The sequence below is a fragment of the Chaetomium fimeti genome, assembly GCF_033439085.1.
Source record: "Chaetomium fimeti strain CBS 168.71 chromosome Unknown B0H64scaffold_6, whole genome shotgun sequence".
Taxonomy (NCBI): Eukaryota; Fungi; Ascomycota; class Sordariomycetes; order Sordariales; family Chaetomiaceae; genus Chaetomium; species Chaetomium fimeti.
The window spans coordinates 2,770,225-2,789,384 of record NW_026944334.1 but is presented as its reverse complement, the minus strand read 5'-3'; the positions used below and the strand labels follow the sequence as shown (position 1 = coordinate 2,789,384).

Sequence of the window (19,160 nt, the reverse complement as noted above, 5' to 3'; positions counted from 1 at the left end):
CGGACGGTCAAATTTAATATAATCACCGCGGAAAATCATTTATATCAATCTGTAGATGGTCCGCTATATCCATAGTTTCTTCCACGATCCTCTCGGGTTGGTCGTTCCAAGCCGCATCAAGCAAGGGAACCCATACTATCCCTTCGAAGAAACAACAAACCACATATCAAAACAAGGACGGGCACAAACCCATATACAAGAAACAAAAGTTAAACAAGGAGAATGTCACCCAGGGCCCAGTCATACAACATCCAACTCCTCCCAGGGCCTCTGCACCAACTGCTCCATGCCCGCAACCAGAGCATCCAGCAACCGTGCCGCATGCTCGCTCCACGACTTAAACGTGACCACCTCCAACGTCAACGTCTCCCCGTCCCGGAACGCCTGAATCTTCCACTCCCTCAGGGGCTCCTCATACGGATACACCGTCTCCATCTTAGCCTTCCTCCCCAGGAACTGCAGCGTCTCGACATGCGCCACATCCTGATGCACCACCGAATCGAACCAGTCCACCCCATCCGCGTCCCAATCCGTACACTCCCGCACAATCTCCTCCAACCCCATACAGTCATGCGACGACGTAGCCATGTGCTGGTGTTGCAGCGCCGCCAACAAGTCATGTCCGGTACGCAGACCACCCCCAAAACGCACGCGCGTCGGCACGTACTGCCAGCAGGGGCCCGCGACGGCGTTGGCGTCGGGCACCCCCGCGATGTCGACGCCGCGACCGGAGGCTATCTCGCCGAAGACGACGTCGTTGGTGCCCAGGAGCCGCGCGAGCGTGAGCGCCCACGCCGCCGACGGGTAGCTTGCCACGGTGATGTCGCGGGCGCGCGGGGAGATGTCGACGGCGCGGTGGAGGGCGAAGTGCCGCCGGCTGGTGATGGGCGTGGGCGGGCGGAGGATGGATATGCCCTTGGCGCCGGCGAGCAGGTCGCGCCAGTAGGGGATCGCGGCGGGGATGCCGTGCCGGAGGGTGTGGTTGACGAAGGCGGAGAAGGGGTAGGCGGCGGGGATGGAGGCGGAGCCTTGGTAGAGTTGGTGTAGTTGGTTGAGGAAAATTGGGAGGCCAATCTCGTCGTACTGTGCGTGGGAGAGGCGGAAGACGAGGGTGGATTTGGTGCCGTTGGTGACGAAGAACCATTTGGTGAAAGAAGAGCCGTAGGGCATCCGCGTCTTGGAGTCGAGGCTGGAGAGTTGGCGGGCGAAGGGTTCAACCTCGTCGTCGTCGATCTCGTATTCCACGACGGGAACGGCGAAGGAGTCGTCAAGCACCACGCTGAAGCATACCCCTTCGAGTCGCACGAAGACTGTTCTTAGGATCTCGTTGCGAGCCACCACTTCGCGGCAAGCACTGAACAGACGCGCCTTGTCCACTGTGCCTTCAAAGTGAATCAGTTCGTATCGGATGGAGAAGCGCGGCAGTTCCACGGTCCCCTTGACGGCAATCTCTTGTAGCGGGCGAGTCGGGAGAACATCGACGATGTTCCAAGACCTGTCCTGCAGCATGCTCTGGATCCGCTGCTTGAAGATGTTGAAGAAAAGGGAGAAGGCCTTGTAATTGGCGTTCGGTCGGGTGGTGATTGCCCTTTGCTCTTCGGCATCTGTAGGTGATGGCTGCATCACGTTGGCCATCTCGTAGAGTGTTCGGTTGGCAAAGACCTGGGCGACACTGAGTTGCATTCCTTGTTGGCGGGCCTCAGAAACAAGTTTCATGGCCGTAATGGAGTCACCGCCCCGTGTAAAGAAACTATCACCAAGGTAGATACCGTCTTCACTGATGTTGAGTAGTTGGCTCCAAATGCGACGAAGCATCTTTTGCTTGGTTGAGGTGGCAGTTACAGCTGGAGCCGAGGATGGAACCCTCTTTGCGCCGACTTCTTGTCCCATCGCTTTTGTCGATTTCAGGATTTGCAATGTCGGTTTGTCGGTGTTGGATCCAAAGGTGGCCAGGAATCCTGTTCTGTAGAGTCGTCCCCCCTTTCCATCGAGCCACTGAGGTCTATCGATGGCAACAGCAGGAGCAGCCAAACTCTTCCCTGTCTGGACCACCAACTCGCCTACTGCTCCCCTGGGGAGAAGACGCTGGGAATCAACTGCATCGACGATCCAAACACCTCCAACATCATCCTTGGCCAGACCAAGCCGGGCCAAGCTGGCATCATCAACAGCTGCTTGTTGGCTCAACATCTGCACTTCTGTTTCATCAACCTCGGTTAAACAGTGCACATCCCGGACCTTGATCCCTCTCTCGTTGCCTTCGCAAAGTTGATGCACCACAACTCGCAGCTGTTCCAAGGCCCGCGACATCGTCGCCTTATCAACCGTCTTCGAGTCGAAGCTAGCCATCACGAAGAAGCCATCCGCTGACAGCGAGCAAACCAACATCAGCGCGTACGTGTTGAACTTGAGTGCTTCCTGCGCCGCCTCAGAGTCACCCGCAGGCACGAGCCCGTTTGCCGGAGTTTTGTCGTCAGCTGGAACATCCCCCGTGGCAGGATGCATCACGAAGCCGGTTCGTAGTTCACATGCTTGGAGGGCATCGTCGCTCAGCCGCCGGATATGCTGCAGCCCCGCGTGCTCGTAAGGAATCTGGGTCACGGCTTGCTGTGCGATCGACTGCAAATACTCTTCCACGGTGGCATCGCGGTCGATGGACACGCGAACCGGAACCGTTGTGATCATCGGTCCTTCAATCTCCTCAACACCAACAAGCGGCGCGTTTCGCCCAGTTAGTGTTTCACCAAACACAATGTCGGTGTTGCCACTGCAGTACTGGGAAGCAACTACCGCCCACGCAGCCCGGATCACCGTGGCAAGGGTGACAGTTGCGTTCCGGCAAGCGGGAAGGCGGCGGCCCTCGAGAGAGATGTCGACCTCCAAGAGTGTGTCGGCCTGGGTCTGGTACCCTTCGAACGGGAGGCGAGGGAACTGCTGCCCTGTGGCGCCGGCGAGCTGGTCCCGCCAGTACGTGTCACAAGCATCGCGGTCCAGCCTCTTATTGAGGTAGTGGATAAAGTGCTTGAAGTCAGCAGCAGGTCGGCGAGCTGACAGTCCTTGGTACACTTGGTTCACGCGGTCCACCACCAACGGCATGGACCAGCCGTCGTACAGGGCGTGGTGCATCGTTAACACGAAGTGCGCAACCTGGCCGGCGCGAATCATTGCGTACCGAACCAGAGGGCCGCCGAGTCCCATCTGTTCGTCACGGTCGTGCTCGAGGTACTCCGCCAGCGACCTTCCTGAACGCCAAACGATGGGTTCATCCACCACAACCTGCATGAGGCCATGTTGGGATGCTTGAATGACGCGAGTGCGAAGAACTGGGGAATCGGCGGCGATGGCCTCGAATGCTGCCTGCAGCGTCTCTGCCGCCTCCAGGCTCTCCATCTTCAGCACCCGCTGCGCAACGTACGCTTCCTTGGCTTTTGCCGAGAGTGCCATGAGTGCTTCTTGCAAAGGTGTGCATGGGTAGATATCCTCGACGTCGGCTGGGCTGATGTTGCAATGCTTGCTTGCTTCCTCACGCGCCTCTTCGAGGAGCCAGTCGTCCGGTAGAAGGGAGAATGGAAGTACCGTATCGAAGTCCTCACTTCGTCCAAGAGTTGCCGTCTGAGCAATCACTGCCATGTCTCGGAGAACTGGGTAACGGAACACATCTGCCACGGTCAAAACAATACCCTCGGCCCGGGCGGCGGCCACGAGCCTCATGGCTCTCAGGGAATCCCCGCCAAGGGCGAAGAAGCTATCCCCGACCGAGATGTCGGTCTGGTCCCCGAGCAGGGTCTTCCAAACTCGCAACAAAGCCCGCTCAGTCGCTGTCGACGCCTCCCCTGTTTCGGCCCTCTGTGCTCGACGGGAACTGCTGGCAATCTGCTCCCGCGTTGTGGCGGCGCCTATCGCCCTCAGCTTCTTCCGGTCGATCTTGGCTGACGGGAGCGACGGCATCTCCAACAGGGGAATATATGCTGCCGGCACCATATACCTGGGCAGCTCGACTCCTAGGACCTCGTCTATCCCGGATAATGCCTGAACCATCTCCTCGGAGAACGTCAGCTCTTGGCCTTCCGACTCTTCGCCTGGTCCGTTTGGCCTTGCTCGACCGGGAAAAGGCTCTGAAACAAACGTCACGAGTGTAGGCTCGCCCCCGGTTGGTTTGATGACTTCGGCTGCCAACTTCACTTCGCTCGGTAGATGGCGTCGAAGGTGGTGTTCGATCTCAACAAGCTCCACACGCTGACCGCGAAGTTTGACCTGTGAATCCTTGCGTCCGACAAAGACAAGGTCCCCTGATCCCTCAGGATCGTACCGCACGAGGTCACCCGTCTTGTAAAGCCGGCCACGCCTCCCAGGGTTGCTTCCATACCCGGCAAGCAACCAGGCAGGGTCCTCAATAAACACCTCGGCCGTCTTCTCAGGTTCTCCCAAGTAACCCAAGCCGACAACGGGCCCTTCCACCAACAACTCGCCCACCGAGCCAACAGGAACCAAACGATCATGGTCCTCAGCATCAACAATCCAACCCACCGCCCCCACCCCCTTCCCAATATTCCCCGTAACAAACCCTCCCGCCCTCCCCTCCCCCCCCTTCTTCCCAAAACTATTATTAACCGTACACCCCACCGTACACTCGGACGGCCCGTAGGCAATCACCACGCTGGTCCCACCCCTCCCCCACGCGGCCGCGTCCGCCGCCGACACCGCCTCCCCGCCCAAGCCCAACACCTCCAGGCCCGCAATCACACCCGGGTCCAGCACGCGCGCCACACTGGGCGTCATGTGCGCCATGTTGGCGCCGCTGGTCCGGATCGCGCCGCCCAGGTCGTTCATGCGCGCGGAATCCGACGGGATGCAGATGGTGCCGCCGGCCGCGAGCGTGCACAGCATGCAGTCGATGCTGACGTCGAAGGCGTAGCTGGCGAACTCGAAGACGCGGGATGTGGAAGTGTAGCCCACGGCGGTGGCGCGCGGGAGGGCGCCGCTGGTGTAGTTGCCGTGGGAGATCACCACGCCTTTGGGCTTGCCCGTGCTGCCGGAGGTGAATTGGATGTAGAGGGGTGAGGTGGGGGGGATGGTGGGGAGGGGGGGGGTTGTGGTGGTGGTGTATGGTGGGAGGGCGGGGAGGGGGTTGGTGCTGCTTGGGGTTGGTAGGAGGGAGGCTAGGGAGGCTTCGGAGACAGTTACTACCTCGCCGCCGTCTGGCGGTGTTAGGCGTCCAGCGAGATCGGACTGTGCCTCGGATGCCACGATCAACCTGGCCCCGGTCTGCTCGGCCATGGTCCTCATCCTGGCTTCCGGCTGGGATGTTGGGTCGGTGAGTGCGAACGCGCCGCCGGCCTTCATCACTGCGAGTAGGGCAATGATGGTCCAGCGGTTCTTTTCGAAGCACAGCGGCACGATGGTGCCGACTTCGACGCCGCGTGAGGTGAGGTGGTGGGCGAGGCGGGTTGACAGCGTTTCGAGCTCGGCGTAGGTCCATTGGCCGTCCCAGGAAGATAGAGCAACCTTGTCTGGATGTGCTTCGGACTGCTCGGAGATGATGTCGTGCATCGTCCTGTCGATGGTGGGCGGCAACGCGCTGTTCCAGGTCCATATTTGGTCCAGATCCCGTGGTAGAAGCTCGAGAAGGGAACTGATCGGTGATCCCGGTTGTTGTGAGATGGTTTCAAGGAGGTCGATAAAGGTTTCCACCCTGTCGGTGGCCTGTTGCTGCGTTAAGCCGCTCCCGGTATGCCACAGTCCCTTCATGGTGAACACTCCAGCTTCTTCTGTCACGTTGAGTTGGAATGTCCATTGCTGTTGACGTTAGGCCCCTGTTTTACCCATGGTTGCTTTGATACTTACTGGTTGATTCGACCCCTTTTGCAACACTCCACCCTGGGCCTCATCGTTGAAGAACAGCGACGATGGTTGTACGGCTGAAACGCGCTGGGTCGTTTCCGCTACCACCTCTGTAATATCTGAGATGATACGAGTGCTCATCGGACTCAACTCAATCCCAGCTGCAGAAAGCGAGAGCCGTTCCGCTGTCTCAATCCCATCGGGGCACCGGTATCCCCATACTAGTTGGTCGACTCGGCTATCCGCGCCCCGTTGCCGTTGGAGTAACAAAGCCCATGCTAGAAGTAGTTCGTTCTGTCGGAAGGGGCCGCCATCACCAATCCTGCTGCCAGGGGCCTCGCGCAATGACACCGTCCTGGCCACCACTCGGACGGCTTCCACGGGTGTAATGGGGGGTGAGAGGGGGATAGTCTCACGGCTTTGGGGATTGGTGCCGTTCCCCAAGCCGACAGTGTCGAAGGGACTTTCTCGTAGATGCATTATGATGTCGCGTCTCCGCCAGTGTATCTCTGCTTCGACTTGGCTAGTGATCTTGTTGACATAGGTGGTAACGATATAGGAGAATCGATGGCGGTTCTTGCGCGTCAGGTCTAAGTGTGGATATCCGCTGTCGAGACAGGGACGCGCTCCTCCGGTCAACTTCCGATTCCACGTGAATGTGTTTATTACCCCTGCGTACCCGCTGCGTTGCCGTAGCCGTGGCCGCAGCAGTTTGGAACGGGATGCAACAAGGAGTCAAGACGGAAAGGCAGAGCGGCATGAACCCCTGGATGCGGTACCAGAAACATGAGAAAAGGAGGGATCATCACCGTGGGCAGGTTCCAGCTCCCCAGTGCGCCCTTATCCACCCGCTTCGATCTCCTGCCAAGGTCCCATCGACTTCTTCCCTGGTAACCGGAGCCGGCATCAACCCCTCTTCACCGAACCGAACCATCCCACCACCCTGCATCGTGCCCACGGCGTACCGCCGTCCCTCGGGACCCGCCATGGTGCCTCTGCCCGTGCTTGGACTTGCCAAGCCTGATTAGATTGATTAGATTGATCCAAGCTGGCAAGTAACCCCCTTCTTCGACCCCTTACGGAGAAAATACTTTGCTATTCTAACACTGGTCATCAACAGCACACCTCTTCTCGTCCCGGATCGAGAGAGAAAAGTTGCATCTTCTATTCTGGTCAATGGGAGAGTGACTGAGGTTCTACCCTTTCTTCCGCCGAGGGGGACGTAACAATGGATGATGGTTGAGAACAGGGGTAGGGCAGGTGGTGTGGGGAGCATGCAGAGAGTTTTGCCCCCGTGCAGTGGGCAGGGGTCGGATCAGATAACTTTAATGGGGTGTTTATTCTGCTGAGCGATGCAACCTCGAGGGGACAACCCTGTCGGCGCTTGTGGGCTGCCACGGCTGCTCCGAGTTCGGGAGCGTCGGCTCATATCGGCCAACGGACCGTGGAGTCGAGCACGCCACAAAGGCCAGCCGATAATGGAATTGGAAAAGAGTAGGATTGCGGCGGCTTCCTGTCTCTGTGGTACATGATCCGCCAGAAGTCCAGAGAGGAAAACGGGCTGTGCCTCCTTTGACCGGATATACTGAGAGAGTATACAGGGAGCTTTGAATGCTTCCTCGCAAGCCAGCCTAGGTGCACGAAGTCGTCGTGAACTTGTGGTTAGCCTAGAATAAAGGTATCCCTCTTATGCAACCCTCCATAGCTCAGCCTTCACAAAAGCTCTAGCTCTAGCTCGAGTTGCACCACTATGTCCATCGTATCTCCCAGCGCACTCAACCGTCGTTTCATAGCGCGTACCTAGGTAGCTAAGCCTACATGAGTTCTTTGACCACCCGACTTTCCACATGCCACCCTGGTATGGGTCTACGAGTACCTACGGGATAGATTTGGGGCCTGCTTCAAGGCGATGGGTTCACTATTTCGCGCCCGCCCGCCCTTCTGTGCGGGGTTCACCGCCAGGGCCCAGAGGAACCGTTTGTAGTTTCACCTCTCACGATCTGGTGCCCCGAAGGATAGGCCGGGGTGGCACCTGGTTACGATATCTGTTGATGCCGGCCGTGACCCGTCATGGGAATATGCGATCGTGGCCACTGGATGGTGAGCCTTCACTCGCGGTGAGAGGTTGTGTGAGGAATCTGTTGTATAAACCAATGGCTTGTCGCCTTAGATAGTCCGGCGCCCTCTTCAGACCATCTCAGCCGCTTCACCTCCCCCCCATGACGGGTCCTAATCACAATAGATACTACTTACCGCCCGGATATACTTGCTATTCTATACAGTATATTAGCAAGGAGTCGAGACTACTCATATTTCCCCGCCTCATAACCCCCTTGTATGGACCTCGGAGCTCAAACACCCAATTCTTCCCGTCGTCTTCCGCGGCTGTGTCTGCCCCCGAGGGTGGATAGGGGTTGCAGTCCAGAAAATGACGCGGTGGACCCGGTATGATGGACCCGGTATGGCAATCCTGATCTACCGAACCCCCCCACTGACAAGATGTCTCGCTGCAGCGCGACGCTGAGGTGACGAGTCAAGATGTTACGCAAGCCTGCCAAATCCAGCAAGAAAAAGTGTCGCTCAATATCGGGGATGGGTCACCTTAGGTTGGGCTGGAGAAGACTGTTGCACACAAATAGGGGAAGAGAAGATGGTTCCTGAACGCCGCAGCAAGCCCCTTGCATTGCATTGAACTACCGGAAAACACCAACGCTATAATGAACTTCATCGTGCTCCCCGCTCTCATTCCCGACATCCGTGCCGTCTACGACGTGTACTTTGCGGCCTTTACAGCCGACGCGGAGGGCCGGATACTTTTAGACATTCTGTTTCCCGGCGGGGTGACCTCGGACGAGTTCAGGGATGCACACACCAAAGGAACACTAGCTTGGTGGCACTCCTCGGACACGCAGTACACGTTCAAATGCGTTGATACGGCTACCGGGGAGGTGAATGGGATGGCGCTGTGCGATGTTTTTGTGCAGCCGAGGGGAGAGGACGAGCGGAAACTCCCCGAGGTGGGTTGGTTGCAGGGGCCGCAAAGAGAGAGGGCCGAGAAGGTGTTAGAGCCGCTCTGGACGGCGCGGGAGAGGATTTGGGGAGGGGGCAGGTACATTTGTAAGTCACTTCCCAGGTTGCAATGGCGGTATTGTTTGCTGACCCGACGAAGACGTGCATGCATTTGCGGTCGCCCCAAAGCATCAGGGCCGCGGAGCTGGGTCGGCATTGGTTCAAGCATTGGTCGACCTCGGAGACAGCACCGGGCTGCCGATCTACCTCGAATCATCTCTTGGGTCACAGGGACTGTATAAGAAGATGGGATTCCTTCAAGTCCCAGCAGATATCGCGAGAGTCATCCACAAAACCGAGGTATTAGAAAAAGAAACGGACGTGGAAGTGCCGTTGATGGTCAAGCTACCGGCCTCGGTTACCCGTCCGGCGTCGGAAGAGAAGGGAAAGAATGTGGAGGAGGTGTACATGGAATGGTATGCGCAGAGGGGCGAGACCGCGCCCAAGATGGACGGAGGCAAGGGAATCAAGCTGCAGGGTTAGTCTGATGGAACCTTCAAAGTTTGTTCATCCTTAACGAGCAAAACCGGAGCTTGGGTCCTTGGCCCAATTTGCATGAACAGCGGGTTGCAGTCGGAGAAGGGAGCCCAGGTGGCGTTCTAGAGACCGACCCAGCCCGTCTGACCACTGCAACCAAAAACGACACCGGTGTTATCAGATGATCAAGATGATCAGATAATGCAAGGGGCAGCCTTACCAATCTTCTTTCTCTTCCACTTTTGTACGTAATGGGCGGGGGCTCGCGTGAGGGGACCAGCAGCGGAGCCGAGGGAAAACCAGGAACCCCCGCGGCCTAACCTGAACTCGAAGTGGGAGGGATGGTAACATCTTTGATTGCGAGTTGTGGCACTGTGGTGACTTGGGCCTGGCTCTGTGTGCACAAGTCTGAGGTTGCTTCTATTCTTAGTCGGTTCCGTGATGGTCACCTCATCCGCTGGTGTACATGTACATACATACGTAGGCCGGGGTTCGGCACTCTTTGTGAAGAAAACCACTGCATGTGCTCAAAAAGTCGAAAAATATCTCATCTCCACCCTCGTGAAGAACCGGATCTGATAAGAGTTGGATCGTGTGATGGGATCAACCAATCGCCTCCCAAAACGGCTGCCCAGCCCGAGGGTGGAGCGCCCCGAGAAATATCAGATCCGGCCCCTTGCCTTATCTGATCCGTGTCCATCTTGCTCGTCCGTATCCGCCAAGCCCGGCATCGGGCCACGGCGAAATGAGATGCTACTGTCCTCCACCTGAACAGATGGGAGTCCGCAGGGTTGCTTGGGTAGGTGGGCCAGGGACAGAAGAGTCTCTCTGGGGACTCGGGAATCGATGGATGTCCCTCGGGGAAAAGAATCTGCCATGCAGGCAAACACACACATTCCTTGAACGTCGGTGCTGCGCTCCGTCCTCCCAGCTTGTCCATTGCACGTTAGAAGAGACGAAGAAGTAACGGAGAAAGGAGGTCAAGATTTGTCCTAACGCGCCAGGTGACCCAACATTGCTGACCCCGACACGTCCCCTTTCTCATACTGGCGCGTGGTAATACTGCCTAACGACGCCGTTATGGCGGCACAGGCTTCAGAAGAGAAGCGGCCGGTTAGTGCTGTAGGAAGCGTAACTTCTGGGCCAACAGCACCTGGGTCCCCTATAGCACCAAAAGACGAGCCTGCCAAACAGGCGGAACAGGGCGTAAGTCACTCTCTCTTTATTTACACCAGCCCCTGAACCAACCTCACCACCAGCCCTCATGTCATGAACAACACCATTCCTTGCATCACCACCATCATGCTAACCTGTCCAGTTCCATCTCCTCACCTACCTCCGCATCTTCACCACCACCGATCCCTCATGGACCGACATCTCCCTCCTCGTCGTCGGCACCATCTCCGCCGCCGCAGCGGGCATCCCCTTCCCGCTCATGGGTATCCTCTTCGGCGAGCTCGTCGACGACATGAACGGCGCGACCTGCGCGGCCGACGGCAGCTCGCTCACCTCGTCCGCCGCCCGGGTTGACCCCTTCGCCTACGAGGGTGCCATCAACGCCAAGGTCCTGCAGCTGGTGTACATCGCCGTCGCCGCCTTCGTGCTGATCTACGTCTACGTGCTGTCCTGGTCGCTCGTCAGCCAGCGCCTGGCCCAGCGTCTGCGCGCCAAGTATGTCAAGGCGCTGCTCCGTCAGCCGCCGGGGTTCTTTGACGCCCGCGCCGCTGCCGCTGGTGAGGTGAGCAGTCGACTGCATGGGGATATGACGGCGGTGCAGGCGGGCACGTCGGAGAAGGTGGGTATTCTGATCGCGAGTACTAGCTTCTTTGTGGCGTGCTATGTGGTGGCGTTTATCAAGCAGCCGAAGCTGGCGGGGATATTGGTGTCGTTGGTCCCTGCTTTTCTGTTGATGGCTTTGGGTGGCGGGTTCTTTGTGCAAAAGTATGCAGCGAGGACATCAGGGGGGGTGGCCGCCGCGTCGGATATTGCTTCTGAGGCGTTGCAGCATGTTGCGGTTGTGCAGGCGTTTGGGGCTGCCCCCAGGTTGGAGAAGAAGTTTGCTGAGCACGTTGCCGAGTCGAGGGGAGCGGGCATCAAGAAGGGAGTGGCTGCTGCCGTCCAGGCCGGTCTTTTGTACTTCATCGCCTACTCGGCGAATGCCCTCGCGTTCTGGCAGGGAAGCCGCATGGTGGTCGACACGATGAACGGAAACGGTACTGAGACGGTTGGGCAAATCTACACGGTCGTGTTTCTGCTCGTTGATGGTAAGCTTTGACCCCTTTTCCATACCTCCCTTATTCGCCCCTTACTCCCCAGCAGCATTCTAACATTGCCCTCCAGCTTGCGTGTGTCTCGGCAGTATTGCCCCTTTGTTGCCCATCCTAGTCGGCGCCTCAGCCGCCTTTGAACGGCTGATGAACGACATCGAAGCGCCGTCCACCATTGACGGGACGTCCGACGACGGTCTCGTCCTACCCGACACAACACCGGGCCACATTACGTTCAACAACGTCACCTTCGCCTATCCCTCCCGCCCCAACCAGCCAGTCCTCCGCAACGTCAACCTGACATTTCCCGCCGGCAAGCACACCGCCATCGTAGGCCTCTCGGGCAGCGGCAAGTCCACCGTTGCCGCCTTGATTGCCCGCCTGCAAGACCCCACCGAAGGCACCATCACCCTCGATGGCCATGACATCCGCGACCTCAATGTGCGCTCCCTGCGCAGCTTCATCTCCCTCGTGCAGCAAGAACCCTCGCTCCTCGACCGCTCCATCCTCGAAAACATCGCCCTCGGCCTCATCAACTCCCCCAAACCAGCCCACCAACCCCTCAAGCCCCTCCTCCACAGCGGCACCCTCTCCGACCTCGCCAAACTCGGGCCATCCTGCATCACCGCCACCCCCCCTCCCACCCTCGAAACAGACTCACCCGCCACCACCGCCCCCCTCATAACCCAACTCCAAACCCTCATCCGCCGCGCCGCCACCCAAGCCGACGCCGACACCTTCATCACCGCCCTCGCCCAAGGATACGGAACATCCGCAGGACCCAAGGGCTCGCTGGTCAGCGGCGGCCAGCGGCAGCGGGTGGCGCTAGCGCGGGCGCTGGTGCGCGACCCGCGCGTGCTGGTGCTGGACGAGGCGACTTCGGCGCTCGACTCGGCGAGCGAGCGCCGCATCCAGCTGGCGGTGGAAGGGGTCGCGAGTGAGGGGACGAGGACGGTGGTGTCGATTGCGCATCGGTTGGCGACGGTGAGGGGGGCGGACTGGATCGTGGTGTTGGAGGGGGGAGTGGTGGTGGAGGAGGGGGGGTATGCGGAGTTGATGGGGAGGGAGGGTGGGAAGTTTAGGGGGATGGTGGAGTTGCAGAGTTTGGGGGCCGTGGTCGGGGAGGAGGATGGGGGTAGTGGTGAGGATGGGGAGGAGAGGGAGGCTGTTAAGGGGGTGGAGGACAAGGGGCGAGATGATAGTGTCGAGAAGGTGGTGAGTAAGGAGGTTGCCGTCACCGGAAAAGCAGAGGAAGATGAACCGGCGGATGATGGAAAGGCAGCCGAGAGCGCACGCTGGGGAAGTGTGTTCCTTGGCCTTGGCCGGCTCGTCCGCCCTTCGCTCGCATGGCTTGCGCTAGCCCTCTTTGCTGCCGTCATTGTCGGAGGCACCTTTTCTGGGTCCGGTCTCATCTTCGGCTTCACTGTTGGCGCTCTCAACCCCTGCAGCAACACTGCGGATCGGATCCTCGAACTCGGCATGTTCTTTGGTGGTCTCCTCTTCATGCTGGCCGTTATAGAACTGCTGGCCAACTTCTTTGCCTGGTCTTGCTTCGGCCTCATCGCTGAGCGCTTGCTCTACGCTGTACGCGTGCTTTCGTTCCGCTCCCTCATGGAGCAGGGCGTGCAGTGGCACCAGTCTGAGGGCCGCTCCCCATCGTCCCTACTCGACATCATCACCAAGGACAGCGCCGCAATCGGTGGCTTCAGCGGATCGACCATTGGTACCGTTTTCTCCATCATCGTCAACTTCATCACAGCCATCATCCTCTCCCACATCATCCAATGGAAGATCGCCATCGTCTGCCTGGCCATCGTGCCCATCCTCCTCTTTGCAGGCTTCATGCAACTGCGGATGCTGGCTCGTTACGAGGAGCGGCATGCCGAGTCTTTCTCCAAGGCAACCAGCGTAGCCGTTGAAGCAGTCCAGTCCATCAAGACCGTCGCCGCTCTGTCCCTGGAGGGCGAGGTGATGGGCTCATACGCGCGCCTACTCAAGAACACGCGCGACGAGATGGTCCGCGCGGCGGCCTTCACCAATATCTGGCTCGCGTTGGCCAACAGCGTGAGCTTCCTCATCTATGCCTTCGCCTACTGGTGGGGCTCGCAGCGCATCATGCACGGCGAGGCCAACCAGACCCAGTTCTTCATCATCCTCATCGCCATGCTGGTGAGCGCGCAGCTCTGGGGACAGATGTTCAGTCTCGCCCCAGAGTTCTCTCGCGCCCGCACCGCCTTCTCCCGCATCCTGCACATCATCAGTCTCGGCTCCGACTCAACCATCGATTCGAAGCGCGGTCCCCAGGGGGCATCACCACCCTCCAATCCCGAAACCGCCCCCTCCCCAGACATCGAAGCCCTCGCCAACCCCACCCCCCAACCAAGCAGCGACCTAAACCAACCCGGCCTCGAGATAACCTTCTCCAACGTCTCCTTCGCCTACCCCTCCCGCCCTTCCCACCCCGTCCTCTCCTCCGTCTCCTTCACCATCCGCCCCGGCCAATTCATCGGCCTCGTCGGCCCCTCGGGCGCCGGCAAATCCACCATCATGGCCCTCGCCCAGGGCCTCTACACCCCCACCCCCAGCACCCCCAACAACGGCACCGCCGGCCGCATCACACTCGACGGCATCCCCGTCACCGCCTCCGCACCGCTCCCCTTCCGCGACGAAATCGCGCTCGTGCCACAAGACCCGGCGCTCTTCTCCGGCAGCGCGGCCTTCAACGTCGGTCTGGGCGCGCGCCCCGGGCGCGAGGCGACGCGCGCCGAGATCGAGGAGGCGTGCCGGCTGGCGAGCGTGCATGACGTGCTGGCGGCGCTGCCGCAGGGGTATGATACTGAGCTGGGCGCGGGCGGGTCGCGCCTCTCGGGCGGACAGCGGCAGCGGGTAGCGATTGCGCGGGCGCTGGTAAGGCGGCCGCGGTTGTTGCTGCTGGACGAGGGGACCAGTGCATTGGATGCGGCGAGCGAGGCGGCGTTGCAGAGGGGGTTGGATGAGGTGGCGCGGCGGGGGACGACGGTGTTGGCGATTACGCATAGGTTGCATACGGTGAGGAAGGCGGATGTGATTTTTGTGGTGGAGGGGGGGAGGGTGGTGGATCGGGGGACGCATGGGGAGTTGATGGAGAGGCGCGAGGCGTATCGGGTGAATGCGATGCAGCAGATGTTGCAGTAATGGGGAGGAAGGAAGCCGGGAGGGAATGTTGATGGAATTTGATACAAAAATGTATGTGTACACGCTCGAGCTTGCTTTTACAGCTCCTCCTTGAAAAACACCTCCTGCGACCCTTCCTGTTCCTTACCTTCTGGCTGGGCAGCCTCGGGTTTCTTGTCGTCCGCCTCCGCTTTGTGGCCTTGGTCCTTTTGGTCACCCTTTTGGCCTTCCTCTTTCTGGTTTCCCTTTTGAACACCTTCCCGGTTTCCGTTCGCAGTCTCTTTCTGGCTCCCTTTCCGAGTGTTCTCCTTCCTGACCTCCTTCTGGCCATCAGGCAGACCCTGCTGCTGCTTTTCTGTGCCCTCTTTGCCCTCCGCCTCATCGTCGTCGTCGAACACGCCATAGTAGTCAACCTTCTCGCCATCCTTCACATATTGCAGCGTCCACCCCCTGTCGCCGGCCTCCGCCTTCATTTCCTCCACGCCTCGCTTAATCATCCTTGGACTGAGATTCAGCTCCTCCAGCTCCGCATCGCTCATGACTTCCACGTTTGAGGATGCCTTCTCCCTACTGGCGAGTATTTCGATGGTGGGTGTTGTTGCGCGCGAGACACCGCGCGGGAGCGCCAGTTTATACACGTCCTCCTCACCAATGTGTTGCCGGGAGCCGACGACGACGCCCCCGATGGTCGTGCCAACAAAGTGGTTCTGCGGCAGGTTCTTGGTGCCGGTGTGCTTGGTGGCCTGAGCTGGCTTCTGTCCCAGTAACCCGCTCGCCGCGGCGACCTTGTTATAACGCCACGCCAGCTCCTCCTCCTCCGTGCTGACAATCTGGCGGCACCGTATCGGATGGGCCCGGGTCGGCTTGGGCGGCTGGAAGGCGACATCGCTGCAGAGGCGTGGCGTGTAGACGACCATCATGTAAGTGCAGGTGGTTACTTCCTTAACCCAACCAATCCGGTCTACGGTCGCGCCGGGGCTGCAGTGATACTGAATTTCGATGGTGCGCGGACGTCCGGTAAGATCGCAAACCGTGCCATCTTCGAGGCGTTGCGAGAGGTAGCGCTGGTCGCCTTTAACTTGGAGATGGGCGTTTGGCGGGGCGACATTCTTCGCCGCGTTGTCCATCCCCGAGTGATCCGCCACGGCTTTGGTGTCAACTGCGTTTTCTTGTGCCCTGCCCAGGACATACTCCGGGTCCTTTTCGTCTCTCAGCGGCGGATCGGTTGCCTTGGTGCCGGGGAGTGCGTGGTACTGGACGACAGACTTGCCGTAGCAGAAGCTGTAACTCCACCATCCTGCCACGAAGTACATGCACTGCCCGTCGAGTCCGCCCATAAGTTCCCAGCCCTTAGCCGACGCTCTACTCAGCTCGCGGGCCTCCTCGGCCTTGGCCAGCTCGGTCGCGGTCCGGTTCAAGATGGGCGGAGGTGCGATGACGGGTACGGCGCAGAGGTACTTCCACGGGTTGCTGTTGATCAGCTCGTATGTCTCGGCAATTGGGATGTCTTCGTCGTCCTCGCGGGCGCCGTGGCTGTCATCGTTGCCATCGCTGCTCTTCGTCCCGGATACTTCGGCCGGTGCGGACTCGCGGACTTTGCTCACGTCGGATTGTGAGAAATCGGCCGTGTATGTGGCGCCTCCCGCGGGCGACGACTCGAGAATGGCGAGCGCATCAGCTTCGGAGATGAAGTCATCGGCAAAGACAACCTCGAACTATGCAAAGGCGACGTGTTAGCGGCGCAATGTGTCACAAGCCCAAGGCACTCGCCGCAAGGTACTTGGGAAGCTATCGATCGGGGCCTACCTGAGGGTGCGCGAGCAGGTCGTCGTGGACACTGAAGCTAGGCTGCCGTGCTTGACAGAGCTGCAGCGACGCTAGTAGAACCAGATTGAGGCGGCGCATGGTGCCGTCACTGTCATGGCAAGATGCCTTCGATTGTCGTTCGTCACAGTGCTACAGTGGTTGCAGTGCTGTTTCGGGAATTGGGACACCTGTCGCATGCGACTGATAAGGTGGCCTTATCGTGCCTGCCCGCGATTATGTCATCGCGGTCTCGGCCACCGCGTCTTCCAATCTTCGGCGCAATGACAGTTTCGACTCTCCTCAACCATGACACGCAATACACACCCGGGGTTAGGCATCGCCTTCTCTACAACATTTTTCGTGTTAATAAAAACTATCACGCCTATACGCCGACGTCCGCGTAAGCCAACGGCCAACGTTAATGTTTCCTCTCCCCGCCGTGGACCGCCCGTCTCCCTCCGGAAAATCACATTCATCCTCTGATTCCTCGAAGTTGTCGATCCACTCATGCTCGCGAATGTCTCTTTCGGCGACAGGGAAGCCATCCTCGCCCCGGAGCCACATGAACATGTTGTGCGTTGCACGCTCCGAACAGTCCCTCTCGCAGTCCATGCCGCTGTAATCGACCGCTATTTGATCATCCCCTACCGTCTCCTGCTCAGGTGTTGTCCCATTCGGCGACATTAGACTGTCCAATGCAAAGGGAATCGCCTCACGAGCCCCATTTTGGCAGTCCCACGTCCAGCCTGAATAACAGAGTCCATGAAAGCCCCCACAGCGCGCGTGCTCCCGAACCTCCAAGGTACAGTCCGCAATTTCTGTAGTACCAAAGGGCTGGAACGACGTCAAGGGAGTGTATGTGTGTTCCCTTGACTGTGATAGGAAAAGCATCCGGCACTCATCCGCACGAGTTATCGTCTCCTCTGCAGACACAGCATCTCTCACGGGTTCCTGAATGAAACACATTAACGTGTCAGTCCATCCGGCGAGAGTCAGGTCGATGGGGTAGAATAAGGCTCTCATCCCCCGGAGAACAAAATCATGTGTGCCTAGGAGCGTCGCGCCCATCCAGAGAAAGCCGATTCTAGGGTTTCGAGCCATGAGGGTACCCGTGAGGAGCTGCAAGTCGGTCTCTGCGATATCGGAATCCAGAACCGCGAACGCGCCCTGCACCCACGCGCCGCAGACGTTGCAAGGTACGCCCGGCTCAAATATCACACTGCTTAGGAGCGACTGAATGAAGTCGTTGCAGCTTAGTGTGAGCAACCTGTCCAGTTGGTGCACGTCACTGCCCCACGGCGCAACTGGCCGGGCCAAGGTTGCAGACGGGTTGGTTTTGCTGGTTGAGGGGGCCGCTTCGGGAGCCGGGAGCCCGATGGTCCTTTTGATGCGGCCAGCCGACGGCAACATCAACGCAGCGGCGAAGGCTGCGCGGCTTTGGTTTTCGACCCCGTGATATGCCGAGTACGCCGAGATGATACAGGCGGCGACCCGAAAGGATGGTGCGGGAATGTGAAGCCGAGGTTCTGTTTCAGCCGACGTTCGCGAGAGTACAATGGGCCGGCCTGTCTGCAGGAGGTTAGTGGACCACGGCGCCTGTCGAATATCCCCTTGGTGGCGCATGTCCGCGGTCCAGCCCCGACCCGGAGCGAGGATGGCAGTCCACCACCTCGCGGCGCCGTCAGATACTGGACCAAGGTTGACGACCATCTCCCCCCCGTCGTGGCCCGCAGCCGGTGCCTCCCAAGCTGCACGGCTCTCGGTGTACTCAAGAACGGTCTCCCCTGGCACAATCTCGGTCCACCGCGCGGCCAGAACGTAAGCCCACGCGAGAGTCAAAATGCCGACATGGTTTCCCTGGTCACCAAACCACGTCGGGAAATGCTCCGGCGAATGCTCAATGGAGACGGCAATGGGACGGCGGACGGTGACGGGGATGGAGTACCTCCGCTGAAAAGGCGGAAGATCGCGATCCCTGTCACAATGTCCCGGCGACCATGTCGAAGTCCCGGTAGCAAGCAAATAATAATCTGGCGTTAGTTGCAGACGGTTATGAAGGTATGGATGCTGCTGAAATGCACGCTCGAAATTCACAAGGTCGGTAGGAAATTGACGGTATGCAGCTACCGCTCGAGACAGTCTCTGCCATGTCCCGTAACCCCTTGCGTAATACCGCCTGAATGTTTCGGCGGCCGGCCGGATCGCGTCACCCGTTCCCCCGGGAGCCGGTGGTGTCCGCATGTCTTCCGCTCGCTTTAACACAGCCAACTCAAGGCGGAACCCGGGGCGGGGCGGGGCAAGCGGACTCGGCACAAGCTCCCCGGAGCCGACCCGTCCCCTGTCTCCGGGTGCTGTCCCGGCGGTGTGGTGAAAGTGCGATCGACTCTTCGAGAAATGGTTTCGAACCCAAGTTCGACGAAAGAAGGTCTTCGGTTCCTCGGCTAGTTGGATGTCTCGGTTCGAACAACCGGTACCGGTACCGACTGCAAGTCATTTCCAGCCCCGATCATCTGGCAGTCACCGAGACTGAGTGAGGGTGGGCACGAT

General features: G+C 59.2%; 4 protein-coding genes across 4 annotated transcripts; 1 reads left to right on the top strand and 3 right to left on the bottom strand.

Moving 5' to 3' along the window:
- Positions 1 to 58: 58 nt before the first annotated feature.
- Positions 59 to 6,321, bottom strand: B0H64DRAFT_466327 (uncharacterized protein; the record flags this gene model as incomplete). The annotated part of the gene is made up of 3 exons (XM_062807688.1): positions 59 to 4,451; positions 4,629 to 5,796; positions 5,845 to 6,321. 3 exons carry the CDS (start codon positions 6,319 to 6,321, stop codon positions 241 to 243), a joined length of 5,856 nt encoding a protein of 1,951 aa, XP_062657220.1. The 3' UTR covers positions 59 to 240.
- A 2,237-nt stretch (positions 6,322 to 8,558) lies between these two features.
- Positions 8,559 to 14,828, top strand: B0H64DRAFT_466322 (uncharacterized protein; the record flags this gene model as incomplete). Its single annotated transcript, XM_062807687.1, has 5 exons — positions 8,559 to 8,958; positions 9,011 to 9,388; positions 10,556 to 10,593; positions 10,706 to 11,651; positions 11,728 to 14,828. 5 exons carry the CDS (start codon positions 8,559 to 8,561, stop codon positions 14,826 to 14,828), a joined length of 4,863 nt encoding a protein of 1,620 aa, XP_062657219.1.
- A 16-nt stretch (positions 14,829 to 14,844) lies between these two features.
- Positions 14,845 to 16,785, bottom strand: B0H64DRAFT_346409 (glucosidase II beta subunit-like protein-domain-containing protein). Its single transcript, XM_062801333.1, has 2 exons — positions 16,614 to 16,785; positions 14,845 to 16,522 (listed from the first exon to the last, which is right to left on the bottom strand). The coding sequence occupies exons 1-2, from the start codon at positions 16,710 to 16,712 to the stop codon at positions 14,906 to 14,908; spliced, it is 1,716 nt and encodes a 571-aa protein (XP_062657218.1). The 5' UTR covers positions 16,713 to 16,785; the 3' UTR covers positions 14,845 to 14,905.
- A 122-nt stretch (positions 16,786 to 16,907) lies between these two features.
- Positions 16,908 to 19,091, bottom strand: B0H64DRAFT_218660 (uncharacterized protein). The gene has a single exon (XM_062799546.1). The coding sequence runs from the start codon at positions 18,852 to 18,854 to the stop codon at positions 16,977 to 16,979; it is 1,878 nt and encodes a 625-aa protein (XP_062657217.1). The 5' UTR covers positions 18,855 to 19,091; the 3' UTR covers positions 16,908 to 16,976.
- Between the last annotated feature and the right edge of the window lie 69 nt (positions 19,092 to 19,160).

Coding starts and splice junctions, on each gene's coding strand:
- B0H64DRAFT_218660 (XM_062799546.1), bottom strand. CDS start 18,854: ATGCGGACACCACCGGCTCCCGGGGGAACGGGTGACGCGATCCGGCCG.
- B0H64DRAFT_346409 (XM_062801333.1), bottom strand. CDS start 16,712: ATGCGCCGCCTCAATCTGGTTCTACTAGCGTCGCTGCAGCTCTGTCAA. Junction 16,523..16,613: donor ACCTGCTCGCGCACCCTCAG/GTAGGCCCCGAT, acceptor GCCTTTGCATAG/TTCGAGGTTGTCTTTGCCGA.